This window comes from Fulmarus glacialis, unplaced genomic scaffold, assembly GCF_000690835.1.
Source record: "Fulmarus glacialis isolate BGI_N327 unplaced genomic scaffold, ASM69083v1 scaffold10753, whole genome shotgun sequence".
NCBI lineage: Eukaryota > Metazoa > Chordata > Aves > Procellariiformes > Procellariidae > Fulmarus > Fulmarus glacialis.
This window is the reverse complement of record NW_009201046.1, coordinates 1-20,723: the sequence shown is the minus strand read 5'-3', so window position 1 is coordinate 20,723 and position 20,723 is coordinate 1. Positions and strand designations below refer to the sequence as shown.

The following is a 20,723-nucleotide window of genomic DNA, read 5'->3' as shown; positions in this document are numbered from 1 at the left end:
TTAGGTTGGATATTAGGAAAAAATTCCTTCACTGAAAGGGTTATCGCATTGGAACAGGCTGCCCAGGGAAGTGGTTGAGTCACCATCCCTGGAGGTATTTAAAAGACGTGGTGCTTAGGGACATGGTTTAGTGGTGGACTTGGCAGTGCTAGGTTAACAGCTGGACTCAATGATCTCAAGGGTCTTTTCCAACCTAAATGATTCTATGATTCTAAAAGGTCAAAACTCATTTATCTGACTACAGATCACCAGCAACTTCCATTTAGATACAATGTTGGTCAACGTAGCTATTAATGTTATATGGCAAAATGTGGGACCAAAAATTATCTAGATTTCTTTAGTTTTGAGAACTGTAAGACACTAAATGAACTAAACAAACTTAGCTAAAGAAACAACTATGGGCTAATGAAACCTGATGTTGATAAATGCAAGCAATATATTCTGGAAAGAAAAAGTTCCCTACAGATATATTAAAAAAAAAAATCTGCAAAAATCTACAGAAAAACAACGGTCTGAGAATCACTACGTTCACCTCTATTCTCAGTATTACTATCACTTACTGCACTTAGAAGCCACAGTCACAAACAAAGGTAAGGTGACAGCAGTCCCTGGCTCACAGACGTTTTAATAGTTCTGACCATTCCGTTTTAAAACAGACATTAAAAAGAGGAGATATTCAAGTATAGCTAAAAAGAAAATTATGAGCACAGATAAATTCTCAAAAGAAGAAAAAAAAAACGAAGAGATTGAAATACAGATAATAGGATGTGATACAAATCGATTACATAACAAAGCAGGCAGCTCAGAGCTGCTATTATCTCTGTTTCATATAACATATGAACAAAGCAGAAGAGAACATCAGAAAAGCTAGGAAATTTAAGAAGGGATGAAATAAAGTATTTTTTCCCATATGCTATATAAAAATGTTGTAGAAATAATTGCAAAAGGACATAATAGGTATCAGAGGTTATGCAGTAGAAAGGTAATGGTAAAAATGGTAAAAATAAAAGGGTTGGAATTCTAAATAAACAAAATGACCCACAATTAGTCAATGCCAACAACACCCTTGAGAGACATTAAACCTAACAGTTACAATTTAAACAAGAAACATTTGATGCTAATCTGAATTAAAATACAAATTTAAAGAACAGGCAAAGTGAAACTTGTTGTGGTGGCCCGTATCTTGGCCTATGACTTAAAAATGGCTCATCATTTTGCAGCGAAAATAGAAATTCCACATCCCTCGGAGCTGAATGGAAAGCAATGGGGAAACAGATGTGCTTACACTGCAGAATCAAGTCTGAACCATACACAATGACTGTAAGAAGAGACTGATACTCCTAATACCGGCTGGGAAATACAGGAAGCCAGAACAAGCTTTTTCACATAGACTATAAAGTCACTAAAGGAGGTTCAATTCTTCCAAGATTACAAAACCAAATCCCTCCAGAACACAAGCAAATCTGCCTAAAGAACCGTTTTATCTGAACAAGCCCCTGGAAACAAAACAGTTAAGTGGTTAACATTAGCTATGTTTACCTCCACTATCAGAGAACCATGTCTTTATTGTAAGACTGAAAAGCATTTAGAAATAGCCTGAAAAACCAAAATATAGCTTAATTTTACCTATATACATATATATGTACATATATGTATATGTATACATATACACACACAGAACATGTAGGCATGTCTGAGAAAGAACTGTAGAAGATACTGACATTTATGTGATTCTGACCCCTTACCTGGACGAGATGGATTAGGGTGGTTAGAATGGCACATCGTAGCATATTGTGCTCCTCACTCTGTTTCCAAAGGAGTGGTAAATACTGAACCAAACATCCTACGTATGGTCGTATCTGAAGTTCAGAACACAAATTTGTTTCTTAATGTGTGAAACGAGGCCATTAATTTATCCCAAGCATAATTTCTGAAATATGTAAGAGCTGCTTTTGTCACAGTAAAAATACAGAGTTTGCTTTAATTTACTCCTCTTTCCTCTTTGTGAAACACCATATTCCATACTCTGTGACTGAAGTAACTTCTGACTGCACAGGGGTTTGAGAAGGACATTTGTGCATGGCAATCAGGCTTAAGTCGTAAATAGAACACAAAAAATACTTAATTTGATAACCAAAGATACTTTCATATTAATATATTCTTCACTTAAACAGGATTCCTAAATAGTGGCTTCCTTTAAGAAGACCAGAAACAATCCCCATAAAAACTAAAAAAAAATAGTTATGAATAACCTCTGAAGTTACCCATGTTTTGAGCAGGGGTTGGACTACGTAACCTCCAGAGGTTTGTCCCAACCTAAATTTTTTCTATGATGTTCTACAATACTAAAAGGTTAATCTATTTGTCTTCTAAAGTATTTAATTAGGAATTAACCAAAACAGACTCAAAAGTTCTTTCTCAACTTGTTTTTTCTGCTGCTTCTCTAGCTGATCTAAAATGCAGGGAAATCTGTTGTCATGTTGACTTTTCCTACAAGGGACAATTAGGAAAGCTTCATTTGGCTCTCAGACAGGATTACTTGTAGAAAGAGGAGATAAGCTCAAAACCATGCATTATCTCTGTCCTTAATACAGTAATACAGCAAAAAGAAAAAAAGAAAAAAGCAGTCAACAATTAATTTTTTAATTCTGCAAAAACATCTTCAATTTCTTTATGTATAAGCTGAAGAATATAGTTTTAACATTAAGAAGGAAGTACTGAAAATTCATAATGTGAACTTGAAACTTTTCATACAGTTAAAGAGAGTGCTGTATAGGCAATCGGGATCCATATCAGTGCCAATGAGAGATTACAAATTTAACTGCACAGTCCTTAGGAGTGGGAGGCGTTTTGTCCCCAAAAATCTCTCTTTTAATATGTAAGACTTAATAAAATACTAGTTCAGATATAAGAAGAGAAAATTAGAATAAATTACACTTAACAAAAAGAAAATTGCAAGAAATGCAGTAAGATAAGCAGTGCAAGTCTTTCTGTACTCTAAAAAATACATAGTAAATAAAGAGAAGAAGTAGTAACTGTGCAAGAACATTTTATACAAAAGATAAATGAGAACTGAAATGTGAAAAGAGAACTAAGTAACACAAACAATGCAGGCATCCACCATAACAATAACCAGTCTATTAATCGATGACATTTTTCTACTATTTTTGTATAAGCCAAAAATACCAAGTCCTCCTGTGTTTAGTAAAAAGCTAAAACTGAGATCTGTAAAAAAATACCTGCATATTGACTCTTTCAATCACACAAGACAGAACGTGAAGAACATGCATTTTGGTGTCACACTGTGTTACTTCCTGAAGTAGCTGAAAGAGCAGTGTAAACATGGATTCCAGATACTAAAAGAAAAATAAACAACTACAGATTAGACCATCAAGAATACAACTGGTGACATGAATTAGTGATTTCCCTGTACACTTGCAACTCTTAAGATATCTGTGAACTTTGAAAGACACTTACAAAGTGTGCAAAATGTTATTCTTTCATTTGGAAAAACGCACATTAGCCAATTACTGCCTGAACGAGTTAAAAAATTTCCGATACGCTCTTACATAACAGTTCAAATGTGATCAATTTGAACATACATAATTTTCATGCTTTGGTAAGTGTAAACATGAATTCACAGATAAAACACTACACAGCTGAAGGCTGTCTCTCCAGAAGGAGCACTTTGTTAGGGTTAAAGCAAAGGTACGGTCTTCCGGCTTTTGAGTCAGTAGATAAAATTTATATACTGAACTGAAAAAGACATCTTAAACAATTCCAATGAAATTACCTTCTCCTGGTTTAAAACAAAAGTGGAAAATATTTTTTTCCTGCTTTCCTCTATGGATCTATCTGCTCATCATAATATGCCCATATAAATGCTCTTACCGGTAAGAACTGGTCGGTTCTGAACTCAAAGTCATCTACAGGTAAACAACCATTAAGGAAAAATAATACAGATTGCAGATGGATACGAGACTTAAATAAGCAAATATTCTGTGGATACACAAAAATTAAAATGTGAAGAATCTGGTAGTAAGTTCAAAATTGTTTATTTTCCAGTAACTCTGAATTAAGAACTAATTAAACATCTTTGCCAATAAAAGGATATTTAACTTCAGTGTCGTAGCTGTCTCAATACGGACCTGAAAGACAGAAGTCAAGAAGCATCATGCGTATGTCCATTAAACGTTCTGATTATCAACATAATATCTGACAATATCAAACCAGTTGCTATTTTGGTAATTGAATCATTCTATGTGTTCTGTCATCCTCTAAGAAATGTAGTTAGTTCAACTCAAACATTTTCATTCCCTTTCATGTTAGTATCCTTTACAGTCTATTTGGCATTGCTAAAGTGGTACCACCTGGAGAAACTACTCAGGCAAACCTTCATGAAGGTCAGAAGAATTAAACAAGAAGATATGTGATAAAAACTCTTGCAATAGAGAAGGAGTTTAACTTGCTATTATCTCAAGGCTTGCTGTCACCTAAAAAGCACTGAATCAAATAAACTCAACAAGTTAGCATGTTCTTCCCTGGTAGATGTTCAGATGCTCAGAAGGCATTAACTGGAAACAGTCATAGCATTGACACAGAAACATATCCTGCTCTGCTAAGGCTGTCCGGAATCACAGAAGTAACAGTTTTGACTGCCAATTATTAGTATTTATCTAACAAACTAGGTAAGTTTATTGTAAGTTTGTTTTATTTGTTGGCTGCTAGGTCTGTTTGTTTAAAAATAGAAAACAAGAGAAACAGTTGCAAAACCGGCTTCTCAACTCAACCTCACCTGCTGGTAAACTGAAATTGTAGCTTAAAATCACAGAATTGTACTCAACCAGCTTAGCAACCAATGCCATTTATCATACTCTGTTAGCAAATTCTATATTGATGCTTAAATAATATTGCATACTGCAGGGACTAGTCACAGAATAACCCTGTTTTATTTACACAAAGAGTTCATTTGTTTATAAATTATCTCAAGACGTTTCACAACTTTCTTCTTACAAAAAACAGACTGTTGCTATTGCCATTCATTTTCCTGCCAAAGTCCTCAAGTAGTGAAAATCTTAAGATCTCGTTTCATGTCTTTGACCCTACTGTTCACATTTCCATAACTGAACACCCCCACAACTTCTCAAGACACAACAGACTTTAAGGTGTCATGTTAATGAAGTTCTCAATCAAGTTTACGTAAGGTATGGTATTTATGTTTCGCCTATGTTTAGAGAACAAATGTGTAACCCAAAACATTACTTATTTATACTTACCACTAAGTCCTGATCTTGAAGCAAGTTACGAATTGCCTCATATAACATAGGTCTCAAGTCTGATTTGAATTTTACAGAAATCCACTGTCCAATCAGCCAAATTACTCGTCGGCGTATTGGTTTATATCTTTAAAAGTGGGGAAAAAAAAAATTGTACTCTTTAACTCATTATACTTGCTGTTCTAGAACACTTTGATGAAAAAGAAATCTAAGAATCACTAGGAAAACATTATTCCCCAACACAATTATTAAAAGATTTAGTTTGTCAAGACCAACTTTGCAACTTTAATGCAGAAATCTTTTTCATCAAAATTCTTCACTAGAAGGCTCAGGAAACACCAACTTAGTCTGAAAAAGATAACTTTCATCCTAAATGACTGAATCTTGAAGGTCTCACTAGAGTTACAGTTTATTCTGCATATAGCACACCAATAAAAGAAATTAAATCTTACATTTATTACTGCCATCACAGTGTCGACGGCTTTCACCATACTTTCCAGCAATTTCCTTGACATTCCTTTTATGCTTAAAATTTTAGGTCAGATACAATTTAAAAATGCAAACTTAAGTACTGCATTACAGCAACCGCCAGAGTATTTCATGTCATCAGTCTAAAACTATTCTCAGGAAGAAATGACATTATCTAACCTTGCACCACTGCCGCAATACGGGCACAAACTAAACAGCTTTAGAGTCAATGGGAAGAAGTAAGAACCAGAAAAACGAGCTGAATTGTCTAACATAATGATTGAGAAAAGCATTCTGTAGAGCTGCTATTTTTCTCCACTGATTATAAAAGCTGATCAGGAAAAGTAGCTCAGATTTAAATGCTTAACTTGCAGACATATAAAGTTAGGCAAGATGAACCATATTCACAGAAATTTAAGTAACAAATTATTTTGTCTTGTTATCCTAAATGTATTTTTCATTTGATGAACTTCTGCCTTGTAAACCATCAAGACAGCAATTTAAACTGAAGATACTTTACGTTTAAAAAATGTGATGTATTAAACATTCCCATAACCATGAGATAATTAACAAAGCACACATTCAGAGAACATGAAAGTTGTGGAAGCAGCATGTATACAGCAGTTCGTTAGACTGGAACACAAAGCTAATGAGAAATAACATTCCAGTGTTGAGATTTATTGAGTGGCAGTGAAGCATGAACAACCCATGATAAAGCATGACTTACATAAGACGTTGCCTTACTAACACGTCCTTCTATTTATTCGAGAAGCTGTGATGATACAACTTTTTCTATTCTTAGAATGCTCATGCCAAATACATAACCTTGTAAAAATTAGAATATTCAAAAAGTAAGAGGTTTTTCTTGAGATTGGTGTTGGATAGTTTTCAAACTACTATCACATAAAGAAAAGTTTTAAATGACACGACATAGGTACATAACAGTCTGCTGACAGCAAGGGTTTTCAGCTCTGGTGATATCTATTGTACAATCCATCCATTCTACCTGCATCTTTATACTCTTTCTCTCTCTCTCTCTGGTAGAGAAAAGATAGCGTGCTTTTAGGGTTTTGGGGTGTGTGTGTGTGTTTGGGTTTTGTTTGTTATTTTTTGTTTGTTTGGGGTTTTTTGGTTTTTGTTTTGTTTTTGTTTTTGTTTTTGAAGAACTTAAGTTCCTAAAAATTCTTCTGCTCATAGGTGCTCATTTTTGAGGTCCTGCCTTTTCTACAGTCACTACTTCTGGGGAAAGCTCACCTCTTAGAACATCATTAGCTTTTACACCAAGAGCACACACTGTCTAAGTATAAGCAGATTGAGCCTGCTGGACCTAAAGCTCACACAGGAAAAGTGACCATATTCCAGAACAAGGCAGCTTCTCTTGCAATAGTCACAGGATGGTAGCTTTAAGCAGTCTGGACAGCATTCAGACATTCAAGTCAAAAGTATCTTACTTGATACCAAAGTACTAAGTGTCACATTGGTACCTTCACCAGGAAAAGTTGTTTTAAGATTGAATTACTGCAAAAGATTGTATTCAGTAAACTATTCTCGTATTACGCAAAAGTTTCTCCTTACTCAGTACAAAACTAAATATTATGACAAGTGATAAATTTGGCAATGCAGTGTTTCTAAAAATCTTTAAGAATATTTTTTCATTAATCCCATATTTCTCCTACTGTTATGGTCATGGTTGACAGTCTCATTATCAACAGACAACAAAACACTCAAAGAGACAGAACACAGCAAACTCTACGGTCACTGCTGTCAAGACATAGGTTTGTGTTCCCAAACATGAACCAGTTTGTGAACAAGCATGCTAATCACCATGTGACATTCTGTGGGACAGCAGATCACACCCTTCAATCCGCTTTATCTGAACATTCAAACTACTAATACTGTCTCCCTTATTGCTGTGGTGGTCTCCAATGATGCTGGCAGTAGAAGCAGTTCAAGCAAACAAGGCTTCAAACTTCTGGACGACTTCTACTGCAAGCTTTTGGCCCCACAGGAATTTCATCCGGGGATATCACAAATGCCAACCAAATGGTTAGATCAGGTGTCTTCCCTACTGTAAATAGAACTATATCAACCATAGAAGACTTCTGTCAGTTTTACTTATGCTATACGGGTGGATAGCATAAAAATGTCAAAGCCAGTATGTGCTACAAATACCACGGCAGCTTTATTCAAAGATCAGTGCTGGTGTGGCACAACAACAAAGAATCAATCATATATACAGGATCTCTCATTTTTTCCTGCTCTTCTGACATTTAGCCTAACCATTAGAGTGCTTGGTCATTGGTAGATAGCAAGGTGAAGTTGAGATCATACAAAAAAAAAAAAAAAGATTAATGAGAAAAAGAATAAAAACATTGTGGCAATTATTCTGTGACTCTGAAGTAAGGTTATACATCCAAAAATAAAGAATTCGTTTTTCATAAAGTATATTGTAATCAAAAGAAGCATTTTATTATTTGCAAGTTTAGCACGATCTTTCACTCTACATGAAATTGAACTGCATTTGTAAAGAAAGTGTTTAACTGGCATTTGTAAAAAAAGCTGGCTGGCAACTCATCATTACAATTTATAGTAGCTCCTAAGGGTGTTAGTAAATAAATTAATTTATATTTCAAATAACAATCATGTCTGGTAAGATGAATTTCAAACGTAGAAGAAAAACCAGTAACGTTCTTCAAAGGACAGTAGGGTCATTGCCAATGACCCTGATGAGAAAAATAGGACATGCTTATTCAGTGAAAGGGTGAGTGGGAGCTCATCTGATGAGGATTAGCATGTACAACAGCAGTCACTGTCCTTCCCCTGAGGGAAGAGCGACAGTTTGAGGAACAGGGAGGAACACCATCTTCTAATTGGTTGTAGAGATGGACAGCTCAGTCTGTACTGAGATGCCAAAACTGATCTTTCAAAATACCCTATGATATCTGCTAAACAACAACAACAAAAAAAAGGTACTCATGTGAAGGCCATCCAAGTGAAGGGCAAGCAGGAAAATCCACAGCAGATGAGCTATATAATACTCTTTATGTAGAACCAGCCTGTAATGATTCACACTTTACAACACAACCCAAATCCTTACTTCCCCACTTTAATGCTGGCAAAATTAACTGGAGAGTGCTACAGAGGGCTTGTATTTAAACTAGTAGAGAAGAACACATCACCATTTTGGCTAAGCTACAGTTTTACAGAGATTATTTCCACAGATTTCAGTTGGACTTTGCTGGCCTAAAGCGCTCTGGGGTCTCAGGAGGCCTAAATATCTTTCTTCAAATGAGCAAAGGTGGTTGTCCTGAGAAAGTTTAGTGAACTCAAATATATGCAAGAGGACAGACTTACAATATTTTTACAGAACCCTGGCAGTATCCACCACACGGTAATTTAAACATAAACAGAAACTGTCACAAACACTGTCACTTCTGTGACTGTATCAGTTATCTATATCTATTTCATACCTCTGCTCATTTAGTGGATATGTTTAAATATTGAGTATTTTTCCAAGTCTGCAATTGTTAGACATTTTATCTTAGCAGATTTGTATCAACAGTTCATATTTAAATGATGAAGGCATAACAAACTAAGGTGTTTACCTGTTATGAGAAACCTGTAGTTCTGCTAATAGTTGATTTTTAAACCACTGATCAAAATCCACACTATCAAATAGTTCATAAGCAGCCAGTCCAACCGCATTATACACTGGGGAAAAACAATAGTTATGCTTATTGTTTGCTTAAATGTTTAATTTTTAATAATAAATATCAGACTAACTTAAGTTTCAAAAAACATTTTTGATAACCTGAACATAATACAGGAAACAAAACTAAAGCATATCTTTCTGAAGAAAGATATTATCAGACCATGGCAAAGGGAACTCTGGAGAAAATTTTAGTAAAAGAAAGGTATTACAAAAGAAAATTCAGACTCTTAAAAATAGTTAAAAGCTGTAAGAACAATGAAGATCTTATTCTAACATCAAGAATGATTCCATCAGAGGTCTTAGACAGTTCTTTTCTTTTGCCATAAAATCTCCTTACTTGTAAAACGGACAGAGTATCTGTCCGTAAGCACTGTAGCTCATTTATTTGCAGAGAGGAAAAGACAGGACGGTAAGGGAGATTGTGTAAAGGTTTGTTTCACAAAAAAGCTGAAAAAACCACCATATTTTTACATAAGCATTTTGAAAAGTGAAGACTGACATCAACTGCAAGGAGAAATAGGATCTAGGTCCTACTTTCCAAATGTCTTAGAAAAAAAAAATCTTGCAAATTCTTAATATAATTTTTAAGAAGTCAAGCACATACTCAAAAGTGACTCTGTTACTTCAAAGGTAAAGTAAATTTAATTTACCAGCATCTTTAATCAGTATAGCACTGGCATCTTCCATGTTGGTAGATCCTACAAGACAAAGTTACAATAAAGAAAGAAGTGTAACTAAAAGAAAGAATGCAAGCAACTTCGCACTTTTACACTTAAGTATGCTGTGAATTAAGACTGCTTTGCCATTTTTTATTCATGAGTTCAGTTATTTCAGTTTCAATACTTTCTTCAGTGAATATACTAAATCAAATCTCTGCTTTCATACCCTATTTTTGACTGACTTCTTCAGAGCTGAATATTTTTAAGAGCAACATGCATATAAGTCAGAAGCATGTATTTTATATGAATAGATTCAAAAACCCACAAATTGCTGAAGTCGCTTGACCACGTGGTACTATTTCCAACAGAGATCTAGATCTATTTCCTATATACTTTAATATGTGTGCATGTGTACCTACAACGTATAAGTAAAAATTTTCCAAAATCTTAAGAATTAATTAATTCTTAATATCATCTAGTACTTCAACAGTAACTCTCAAGTTGAAAACATCCAGAAATGGCTACTAGGGGCTTCAGGAGCAAAAAAAAAGTCTACCTTTTAGCATGGAAGTGTTAATTTCCATAATTCTTGTAAAACAAAGTAACTGTCAACCCTGTTGTAAGGAACCTTTTACCATTCCCAGTGTCACAGCACAGCAAGCCATCCTGCAATTTACGTACACAAGTATTTTATGAAGAGATTCTCTGAATGTCACCTTCAGACAATGAGTATTTATTTCTATTTAATAGAACACACTGATCCATTCCGATAAGTTCAACTATAAAATATTGTAAGCCAAGTAAGATACAACCTGGGGAAACAACCTAAGCTGAAATGACAGGGAAAACAAAGTGGCAGCTACCACTCATTATCTTTCATGGCCACTTTAAGACTCAGTTTGGGAGTGAAGAAAACTTGAATCATTCCTCAGTCTATGACAACTTCACTTTTCATACAGAGAAACACTAAATTTTTAAAGCAGATTCTTCAGATTTGGAAAGTCCTCTAGGCTCTCTAAAATCTCAGCATAACTTGAACTTTCTCTTTTAAAGGTTTTTTCCCCAGGATTTTTGCAGAGGCATGGCAGAATTACGATAAACTGTCTTGCAATATTTGAACAGGAAGTTCCCAATAAAAAGCAACCTATAGAATTTATTAAGCTTGTCGACCATTCTCAAGAAAGCCTGAAACCTCATGAAAGCAGAAATACCCCAATCTTTGTCAGTCATCTAAAATAGTCATGACAAAAAGTAAAGAATCCTTAGGATTTCCTCTTCCTATACACACACTGCATTTTCCTTATAGTAGGTTTAGAAATAATTTAAAAATATTAACATGTCCTTTCAAAAATAGAGTGAATGCACTATATAAAATTAGATATCACAAGGTAAAATTGTTTAACAGTTGACAAAAGCAAATATAAAGAATTCTACATTTTACAGTTCCTTTATTTTTTAAAGAACTTACCCTGTAGACTGTGAACCATTTCTAAAAGCACAGGGGTAAGGGTCTGATTATATTCATGGAAAATATCAATAAAAAGAACTTCTGTGCATGGCTGAAAAATTAAAAGATCTGTTTTAGAATCTATCAAAATAAAGGCAATTAAAATATATTTCATCCTAAAATTTTAAAGTGGTGAATATCTCGCACCAAAGGTCATTTAAAATGCAATATACTGTAGAAAAATTAGTATTATATGAAATACCACTCTTCCTACTATACAGTATGCTTAACTCTAGTAAGATTTTGATGGCTGCATCTATATCAGCCAGTTGTGTGGTAGAAGAACAATGGATCCGTGGAGTGAAACAGCTGGTGTGGGGAAGCCAGTGACCACACTACAGGTATGTCACCATTTCTTTTTGAATTAGTTCTAGTTGAGTCATCTGAATACCCATTTGCACTTGGAACACACTAGATGCACAGGCTTGGGTTTTTTAGGTTTAAAATGAAAGTAACCCAGCAAATAAACTTTGAGATCTCTCTGCAAAGCAAACCACAGCAGCGATAATTGGGACATTCATTACAACAGCATGCTTTTGATCTGAACTAAAATGCTAATATAGATGCATCTGAAACTTAACTCATTCATCATGCCTATTAAGAAAGTTGTAAGTGATAATATCAGTTACCAGTTTAAAGAAGAGACAACTTCTATTGGGTTTAATAACCACCAAATACTACACAATATAACTGCTGAAGCAAACTCCTTTTCCCTCCCTCCTAAAATATGAAGTGCATAGTTTCCAGTGTATTGCAGCATGTTCGAACATTGATAAATGAACAAAGTTAATTTATACTAATTCTAATCAAATGTCTTTAAGTAAAGATTTTTTTGAAAAGCATGACCTTATCTTTCTACCAAATACCATCTCTCTTTGCTCCAAGACTATCAAGAAATGCATCCAGAAATGTTGAATGGTTTTCTTTCAAATTGAAATACTTACTCTGAGACTGTACTTCCAAGAATCTCCTCCTGTCTCTTCTACAGCTATTATTTCACAAAGAAAAGGAAAAAGTACTATTTCAGCTATGGTTCAAATAAAGTTTAATATTTAGATATGTGAATATCATAGACTACTGAGAAACCTCTTGTTATGAAAACAGTATCTAGAGGAAATATTTGTCCATGTAACAAGACTGCGGAAAATAGAACAGCCAATATTGCAGTAAGCAACTTGTAGAGGCAATGCGGATATGAAACTCTTATACCAGTATCTAAATAAACTGCAACCAACTATAGAACACGTTTCTTACTGAAGCCTTCTGGGTCCTCTTCCCACATCATTAATTCTTCCTTTGGAAATAGTGAGTGACTAATCTCCTACATATTTCCATTAGTGTTGGATACGTAAAAAACGCTGTCTTTATCTTATGTGCTTCAAGAGTTTCAGGACTGCTATCTGAAATAAAACACAGAAAATTCCAAATTACAAGTAAGTGGCTCAATGATCAATAGTCTAGTAAAATTAGAAAGAAATCAATAGATAAGAAATTCTTATCCTCAGAACAAACAAACAAACAAACATTTTTCATGGCAGACTTCCATAACAGACTTTCAGGTGGTACTTTTTTTAAGCAAGTTAAACTCCCAAATTCATTTACTTTTAAGAGAGTTCTCCAACAGCACAATTAAACTGAAGGGTTGTTAGGGCTTCACAAAGTATTTATAATGCTTTTCAGATACTATGTAGATGAAAAGAAAAACTGTTTACCTGCTGCTTTTGGTATTTTGTTTTTTATTTAGCATTACTGAATTAAAAAACACACAGAACTCAAAGAAAGTTTAATTTATACCTACTCAGAAAGTTTATTCAAATACAATCGTAAAAATAACTTGGATTTTTTAGGAGTTAACATTTGTTAAAGAAAGCAGCAATAAAACCAAATACTGTATGCTATACAACCAACACAAATGCTATACATCAGTCAGAAATTAAGAAAAATAAATTTTCTATTTTAATTTTTTTTAATCACCCAGTTCTCAAAAAGTCAAGTGCTATAGCTTTCATCAGAATGTGCTATATTCTTCTGGTCTCAAGTGACCACATTTCTATTTCAAAAACTCAAACACAACTATGAACTTTTGGAAGTAGAAATTTCTGTTAATAATCAGTGGATTTAGGACATTCTAATGTATTATAAAAATATGGGAAAACACTGAAATACATTGATATTCTGAAGAATTTTAAATGCTGGATTTGTGTAATCTGACACATACCTGTATGTTCAGGAAATTTTTTTTTTTCAAATTTAGAAAGAGAATGCTAATTGTTATCTAGTCATCCCAATGTCAAACTAATGTGGAAGGTTTGGGGTTTTTTTTAAATATAGTTCAATTCTATTTGTCATTATCCATATATACACCAGTGTGTATGAAGATTCAGAATGAAACAGTCCTACAAAGCAGAACACAAACTGCTTTATATTCAACTGCATGTCAAATTCACTGTGTTTCTCTACTTCAGAGTACTGGTATTAGTAAATTGCAGCAAATACCCGATTTTATCAAACATTTCTCAACGGAAAGATGCATCAAACCATTTGATGAAAACAAACCAAATTCCATACCTCAATACTTTTTAAAATTAGTTCAATGAAAACTAAAACAATCAACAAAGAAAAGATATTCACACTTCTTGTGTAGTGAGAATTACTTTAGCAGGTCAGTGTCTATATATATTAATACTTTAACCATCAATATACAAATTATCAATATAGAAACAGAAGCACACACTACTAACTATTAAAACATTAAGTGCTTGAAAAGAATGTCTTAAAGGAGTTTTACTGTTGGGAACAACTAGCAAAATGTTTCTTAAGATATAAAAAATGTTTTTAGTAAATAGCTGCAGTACCTTCAATATTTTTGGATGGCTTGTAAGCATAATTTTTTACAATCATCTTAATGAGATTCATGCACTGTACAATAAACCGCTCAAATACAATTCCTTCACCAGCCTCTGTGAAAACATAGCTTACAGCAAACTCCAATGACCTCTGAATCAAAGGGGTGAATGAAAAAGGATGTTGATCCAGGAAGTCCAAAAGCTGAAAATTAAGGAAGTAGAAGAGCAAGAAAGAAATCAAATGACTTTTTGTGCAAGTCTTTTATTAAATGTTTTTGTAAACTACTTACCAAACACAAGTGCTAATATATATAAAATTATAGAAAAGAGAATTGAACACAGACAGGAAATTAGGAAGAGATCAGTATCAGTGGTTAATTAAGCATTATTTTGCCCTGAAATTATTGATTCATGTTCAAAATTGCCTTGTTTTAAGTTTAAGGAACAATACCCATTTTCAACTAGACCAGCTTGCTAGCAACACAGTATATAAAACACATCAACCACACTTAAAACCCTGAACATTTTAGCAGATAATTCAACCCTATTAGAATTATTGTAAGAAAAGAGGCATGAGGGAAATAATTTTTTATTCTTTTTTCTCCCCCTCCACTGCAGTACAAGCACTTGCTTCTTCAGCCTAGCTTTTCCAACTAGTGGTCTAGAATGCACTGGTCAATTCCTTTAATCTCCTCTACTACTGCAAAAATGCCTAAGCCTAAATTCTTGCATCTGAGTTTCTACAGGTGGTAGATTATCTATTAATAAAGTGTATTTTCTTTTCAGGTCTATGAAAAAAGATGCACATGCCTCACATACTTTGCTTGGTAGTTCAAAGAAGTACTATGACAAAGACTAAAAATGTTGGGACAGAACACCTTCAGTTCAATTTTGTGAAGCTGACAGCTGCCTCCCACTTCTAATAATTAGGCTGAATATTTAAATAAGATCCATGGCCCCAAAATATAATCTAAAAACAATGGGAATTCTGTAGGTTTTATATCTTTTAAAAACAGAGCAAGTGACAATGCTAAAATTACCTTCCGGTAATATATGCAATTAATGATTGCACAGAATTAGCTGACAACTCCAAATATATTATATAATACAAAAGTCACAGAGGGTAAGAGAGTTTTTTGTTAGTTTTCCTTCAATAAACTAAAAGCGGCCAGTTATTCAATAGACCTAATAGGGCCTTAGAAATAGCAATCTAACTACTTATAAAAGACAGGATGAAAAGTTTCTCTCTTCTTTATTCATCAATGTTGATACCAATGTTTTAGCAAAACTTCCAGAATTCTTTTCTGTGCAAACTCCTGGCTAAATAATTTACTTATGGAATGCATTAAACTTTTTTTTAACTAAGGAAATGTATTCTTCACTCCTGCAACTTATGTCAGCATGAGTAAACAGACACCCTTTTCTTAAAAAAAAATTGAAAAATATATTTCATAACAAAGAAGTTTTAAGTTGCAGTACCTTCCATTTCTTTAAAAGATCTGAAACCTATTGGCTTTAAGGCACATACATATCTGAATGCTCCTCCAGAACAGTAAACTATTCAATAACTGAATGGAGAATTTACTTACCACTTTAGTGAACAGAATTATAGTCTTTTCTAGACGATCTCTGCATACATTTTCTGCTCTTATACTTCTACCTGGTAAATCAGATATTTAACAACTATCATTTTTTCAGACTTTCCTTTTCTTTCTGGATAGCTAAGTTTTAAAAAATGAACACTGGAGAACAACTTGTTTTCTCTGTAGTTCAGGGATTATGGCAGCCAGAAAAAAGTTCTAAGGCAGAATAAATTCAAAGTCAAATTCAAGGTAATGAGTACTGCGGGAGGGTGGGGAGGGGGAATCTTTAACTGTTTCTCTCAGCTGCAGTGAAATTCACTATAACTGATCAGAATAAAACAACTGGGACATCATTACAGACAACTCAATGATAAAAGACAGTTAAAATAATGCAAACAAATGCTAGCATAGACAAGAAGTAAAAAAAGCACTGAAAAGATGAAAATGCCCTTTTATTAAAATTATGGTATATCCTTACTACATAACACTATGTGCTTTTCTAGAAACTCCACCTTAAAAAAAAAATTTATTATGGACACTGGAAAATATTCCGAATTTGCAAAAAAATAGATAAAGCTTTTATAATAAAAGAGAAAAACAAAAAGAGCCATAATGAAGGCATACAGGCAAAAACCATGATGTAATAAATGTAAACACTCATCTTTAAGGTAGTCATGCCTGCTTTTGCCAAACAACTTACTGATTAGAAAAGTGGAAATAAGAGTTGAGCTTGAAGCTTCCCATCTCATGACATTCAAACTCCACAGTCCTCATGTTCTAGGGGACTGCGATAACCACCAAGCTTTGGGATGGGATGGCCTTCAATTCAGTCTATTAAAGCTAGGCAACTATCTTGCAAAAAATGAAAGAAGGGCCAGAAGGAGCACGATTACTGTGTAATAGAAAGGGCAAACAGTTGCACGCAAAGCTGCCTGCATTTTGGAAGAGCAAAAAAGGTATTTTATTTTGGCATTGAACACAGTGGCAGTTTCCATTTTTCTAGAAAGGAGGCTCAGAGTCAGATCAGCCCGCCTCACCTAAGTACAGGCTCCTGAGCCACGTACCTTCATTTATATCAAAAAATTTCTACTCAGTTCAGACATTTATTCTCAGAAAAAGTGTTGTGGAATCCTAAAAGAATGACTTGACAGGCTTCAAATGAATGAATAATTTGCACCAGGTCTACTACAAACGTACAAGCAAGAAAAGAGCAATGAGTTCAGACGCCACACTGCCAAACATCTCCTTTTGGCTTGCTCCAAGTAACTTCCCTAAAAAAGCACTAACACCTGCCAATTATACTTATATTCCTGTTGACTGTGTTAACCTATGGTTGCCTGTCTCAGACTACAACTCTTCCAGTTATAAAGTACATATAGCTGAATGTGGTCTTTATTTCCCATTTGACCCTTACCAAAATACATGGCAAACTCCAGAAAAAACAAAAACATAAAACCCTCCCAAAGAAGAAGACTCAAGATGATCTGGGTTTTAGTAGCGTCTACATATTTTAATATGGATACTTTGTCAATCCATGGCTTAAGATTTTTTTTTCAGTTGGCATTATCACACCAAGTACAATTTTCATGGGATTTTAGTCTGCTGATACAAAAGGATATTTTTACTGAAGTCTTCCCTGACAGTTTCAGCGGCATTTAAAGTAATAGCTTTGCACTTAGAAAAAATACCTTGCACCTAAATGATTAATGATGATGCACTAAATTGTATTATGTTTTCATCCAGCTTCTAATATTTAACAGCCAATACAAGGAAAAATATTCAGATACTTACTACACTCCAGAAACTGTTTTAGCCGTTCAAATACTGCATGTAGAAAACCCTGAAAAATGTGAAAGTAGACGTCTTTTAAAGATGAAGCTTATTTTGCACTGTATCATGAGAAGAAAGTTGAGTCAAACTGAAGTCAGTTCAGATGTGTTACAAGCTCAGACATTACCTTATCACTTTTACTGAACTAACTGATTATCTTGGACAAGCAATTTCCTCATGAAACAAATAATTAGCTAGCTAGCAGACTGCACAGGTGATCCAAACCTTATTAGTACTACACAAACAGCATAGCATCTCTAGTAGAAGGTGGTACAGGTAAATATAAACATAGGCTTTACAATCTGATTATCCAGTTCTTTCCTGTTCTCAACTTCCTAGTTTAGGATGTACATCGTAGGTAACCAATTCCTCCAGCAAAGCAGGCAGTGTTTGGGGTTAAGTGAGATGCTTGGGTTTCTTTCTTCTTTCTTCCCCCTGCCCCCCACCCCACCCCAATGGGCTGCATACCACAGGCTTTCATCTCAATCAGACAAATTCTACCAATAGAATTTGGCAGAACAAACTTGCCATTACATTCATCATTAAATGAAAACATCCTCTTCAAATGATGAGGGAGAGTACATAACACATCTTCCAGTAGGCAACAGGGGTGTCACTATCATATGACACGTAAATTGGAAGGGGTACCTTTTCTTTTGTTAAACGTCATGCCATTGGTGTCACAGTGTTTAGGATCTATCTAGGATCTGACAGTTCTTAACTGATGAGAAGATAACTTTGAGTTTGTGTTGCTTGATCTTCCCTTATGTAACACAAATGTGTGCCTTTCAACAATTTTCAAACATAGCCGCAACAACAACTGAAATCATCACAAAAGATTCCTAATCTAGAACTAGAAACGGATATATGTCACTTACCATTACCTCTACACTCCAATGAGGTTCTACAAACCCATGGACTGTCAGTTTACGAAGCACTAGGAAAAAAAACCAAGTTACTTGTGTAGGTATTTCTCAGCCCTTGTTCCAACAGATTTCAGAACTCAGTTAAAATCACAGTTGCTGTGCCTTTCTTCCAATTCTCCAAATTAAAAAATACATTTAATTTTGGGCCTTTGGATGCCTCAACTATACCTAATATGAATCTAATCTTGTTGAAATTACTTTAAAATTCAGTACATCATGTGTAAAATAATGAAGAGGACTCCAAGAATTACTGAATCAAGAAGAATTCTGCAAAAGCTGTAAGTATTCAACCTCTGAAAGGTTCTGCAGCAGGAAAATGGCCAAGTACAGTTAACTAGGGCCCATTAGCCATCTTACGAATTTTCTCAGGTTTATCACTGCCAGCTACCCAGAGAAACCGCATGCTGCACCTTCTGAAACAATTCAAGACTGGTATTATCTGCACTGCAAGCACCACACACGAACGCCTCAATTCTTCAAATCAGTGAAGTACAGTAAGGATATGTATTCATCCCACGGATAAATACTTGAGCACCAACCTAAAATCTAAACTGACTGCTAAGGTTACTTCTTCACTGAACACAAGGTGAACTTAACACAACAAAATTCATAGCTCAGCTTCCTCAGTTAAGCGCCTAAAGATAGAGAGATGCAAGTCTAAATTACAACATGCGTAAAAAAGCATCCTGTTAGGTCCTCCACTTTCCCACCTCTTACTTCGACTTCTTACGACATACATATCAGAATGGTATATACTGAGAAACAAAAGTACCTTCTACCCCTTCCGTGTGAACAATCCTTCTGCCTTGCTAAAGGTACAGGTAAAATATACCAAGGTTTTCCTGGTATATATACTGGTTTTCCCAATGGGCATGGCTTTGTTAAAGAATGCTAACTCTTTATCAAAGAAGTCTTACTCGTTCACTGTGAAGAAACTTATTTGACTCCTTATATTTAATATAATTCAATATTATTACCTTTCAATGACAACAAGGTTCTTTCTAGTGAATTCATGGCTGCAGCTTCATCCCCTGTACAAACTTGCTGTAGGAACGTATCGGTATGATGATTCCACAAGGAACACGCAAAGCTATAAATACCTGATGCAAGCTGCAAAAGGAAGAAAGACCAACAATATATTTCCTGAATTTGGCTATAGCGTAGTAAATCCCTAAATTTTAAAGGCCAGTTTAGACTGTTAAATTATTTAATCCATCTTCTCATATCTCATGGGCCACAGTGTTTCACTTACTTCTTTGTTGTACTGAGTTATACTGATCCAAAGATGTTTTCCAGAAAAATATCTTGTCTTAATTTGAAGGTATTATAATACACTCACCTGCTTCCCTGACTACTTGGTCTATGACTCTACCACTTTAAAGATAACTATTTAGGCCTCCTTTCTTACCCGATTTTCATTAAATACAGCCACAGGTCTAATAAAGTATGAGGCTTCAAAAAACTATCAGCTCTCCTCATCGCCTCCTCTTCCAGAAGACTTAAACCGTTTATCTTACAGCATAGTTAATATCTGAATCAGTTTACTCTGGGTCACAGTTAGCAGTTACATGCCTATCTCTAATAAAAATAGTATTGAACAACGTGTACACTGAAACTAACTATTTTGTTGATAGCTGCCAACCCTGACTTTTTGCCTCAAATTGTTTAAAATACAGAACGACAAATAGTTTCTAATCAGCTAGCACTGAACAAATCTCAACTTAATTCACATTACAGTTTCCAAACAGTGCTTACCTGATAAGGATATCTGAAGTACAAACAGAAGATAAAGAATTTCTCATTCAGTTATGGTAGCACTTGACAGCTTCATAGTTAGGGAAGAAACTGCACTTACTCTGCTACACGCTACATCAATAGAATCAAAAGCACGTATAGAATCATAGAATCATTAAGGT

General features: G+C 34.6%; 1 protein-coding gene across 1 annotated transcript; it reads right to left on the bottom strand.

Annotated features, from left to right (window-relative positions):
- Positions 1-1,745: 1,745 nt before the first annotated feature.
- On the bottom strand, positions 1,746-19,917 carry LOC104073858 (importin-11-like; the record flags this gene model as incomplete). The annotated part of the gene is given in 16 exon segments (XM_009573789.1): positions 1,746-1,859; positions 3,240-3,356; positions 3,892-3,932; positions 4,115-4,148; positions 5,277-5,403; positions 9,350-9,455; positions 10,107-10,154; positions 11,584-11,674; positions 12,567-12,610; positions 12,877-12,921; positions 12,924-13,022; positions 14,478-14,670; positions 16,058-16,128; positions 17,843-17,891; positions 18,760-18,818; positions 19,785-19,917. Coding segments are annotated over 16 exon segments (1,371 nt in total), but the record flags the coding sequence as incomplete, so codon positions are not given.
- Between the last annotated feature and the right edge of the window lie 806 nt (positions 19,918-20,723).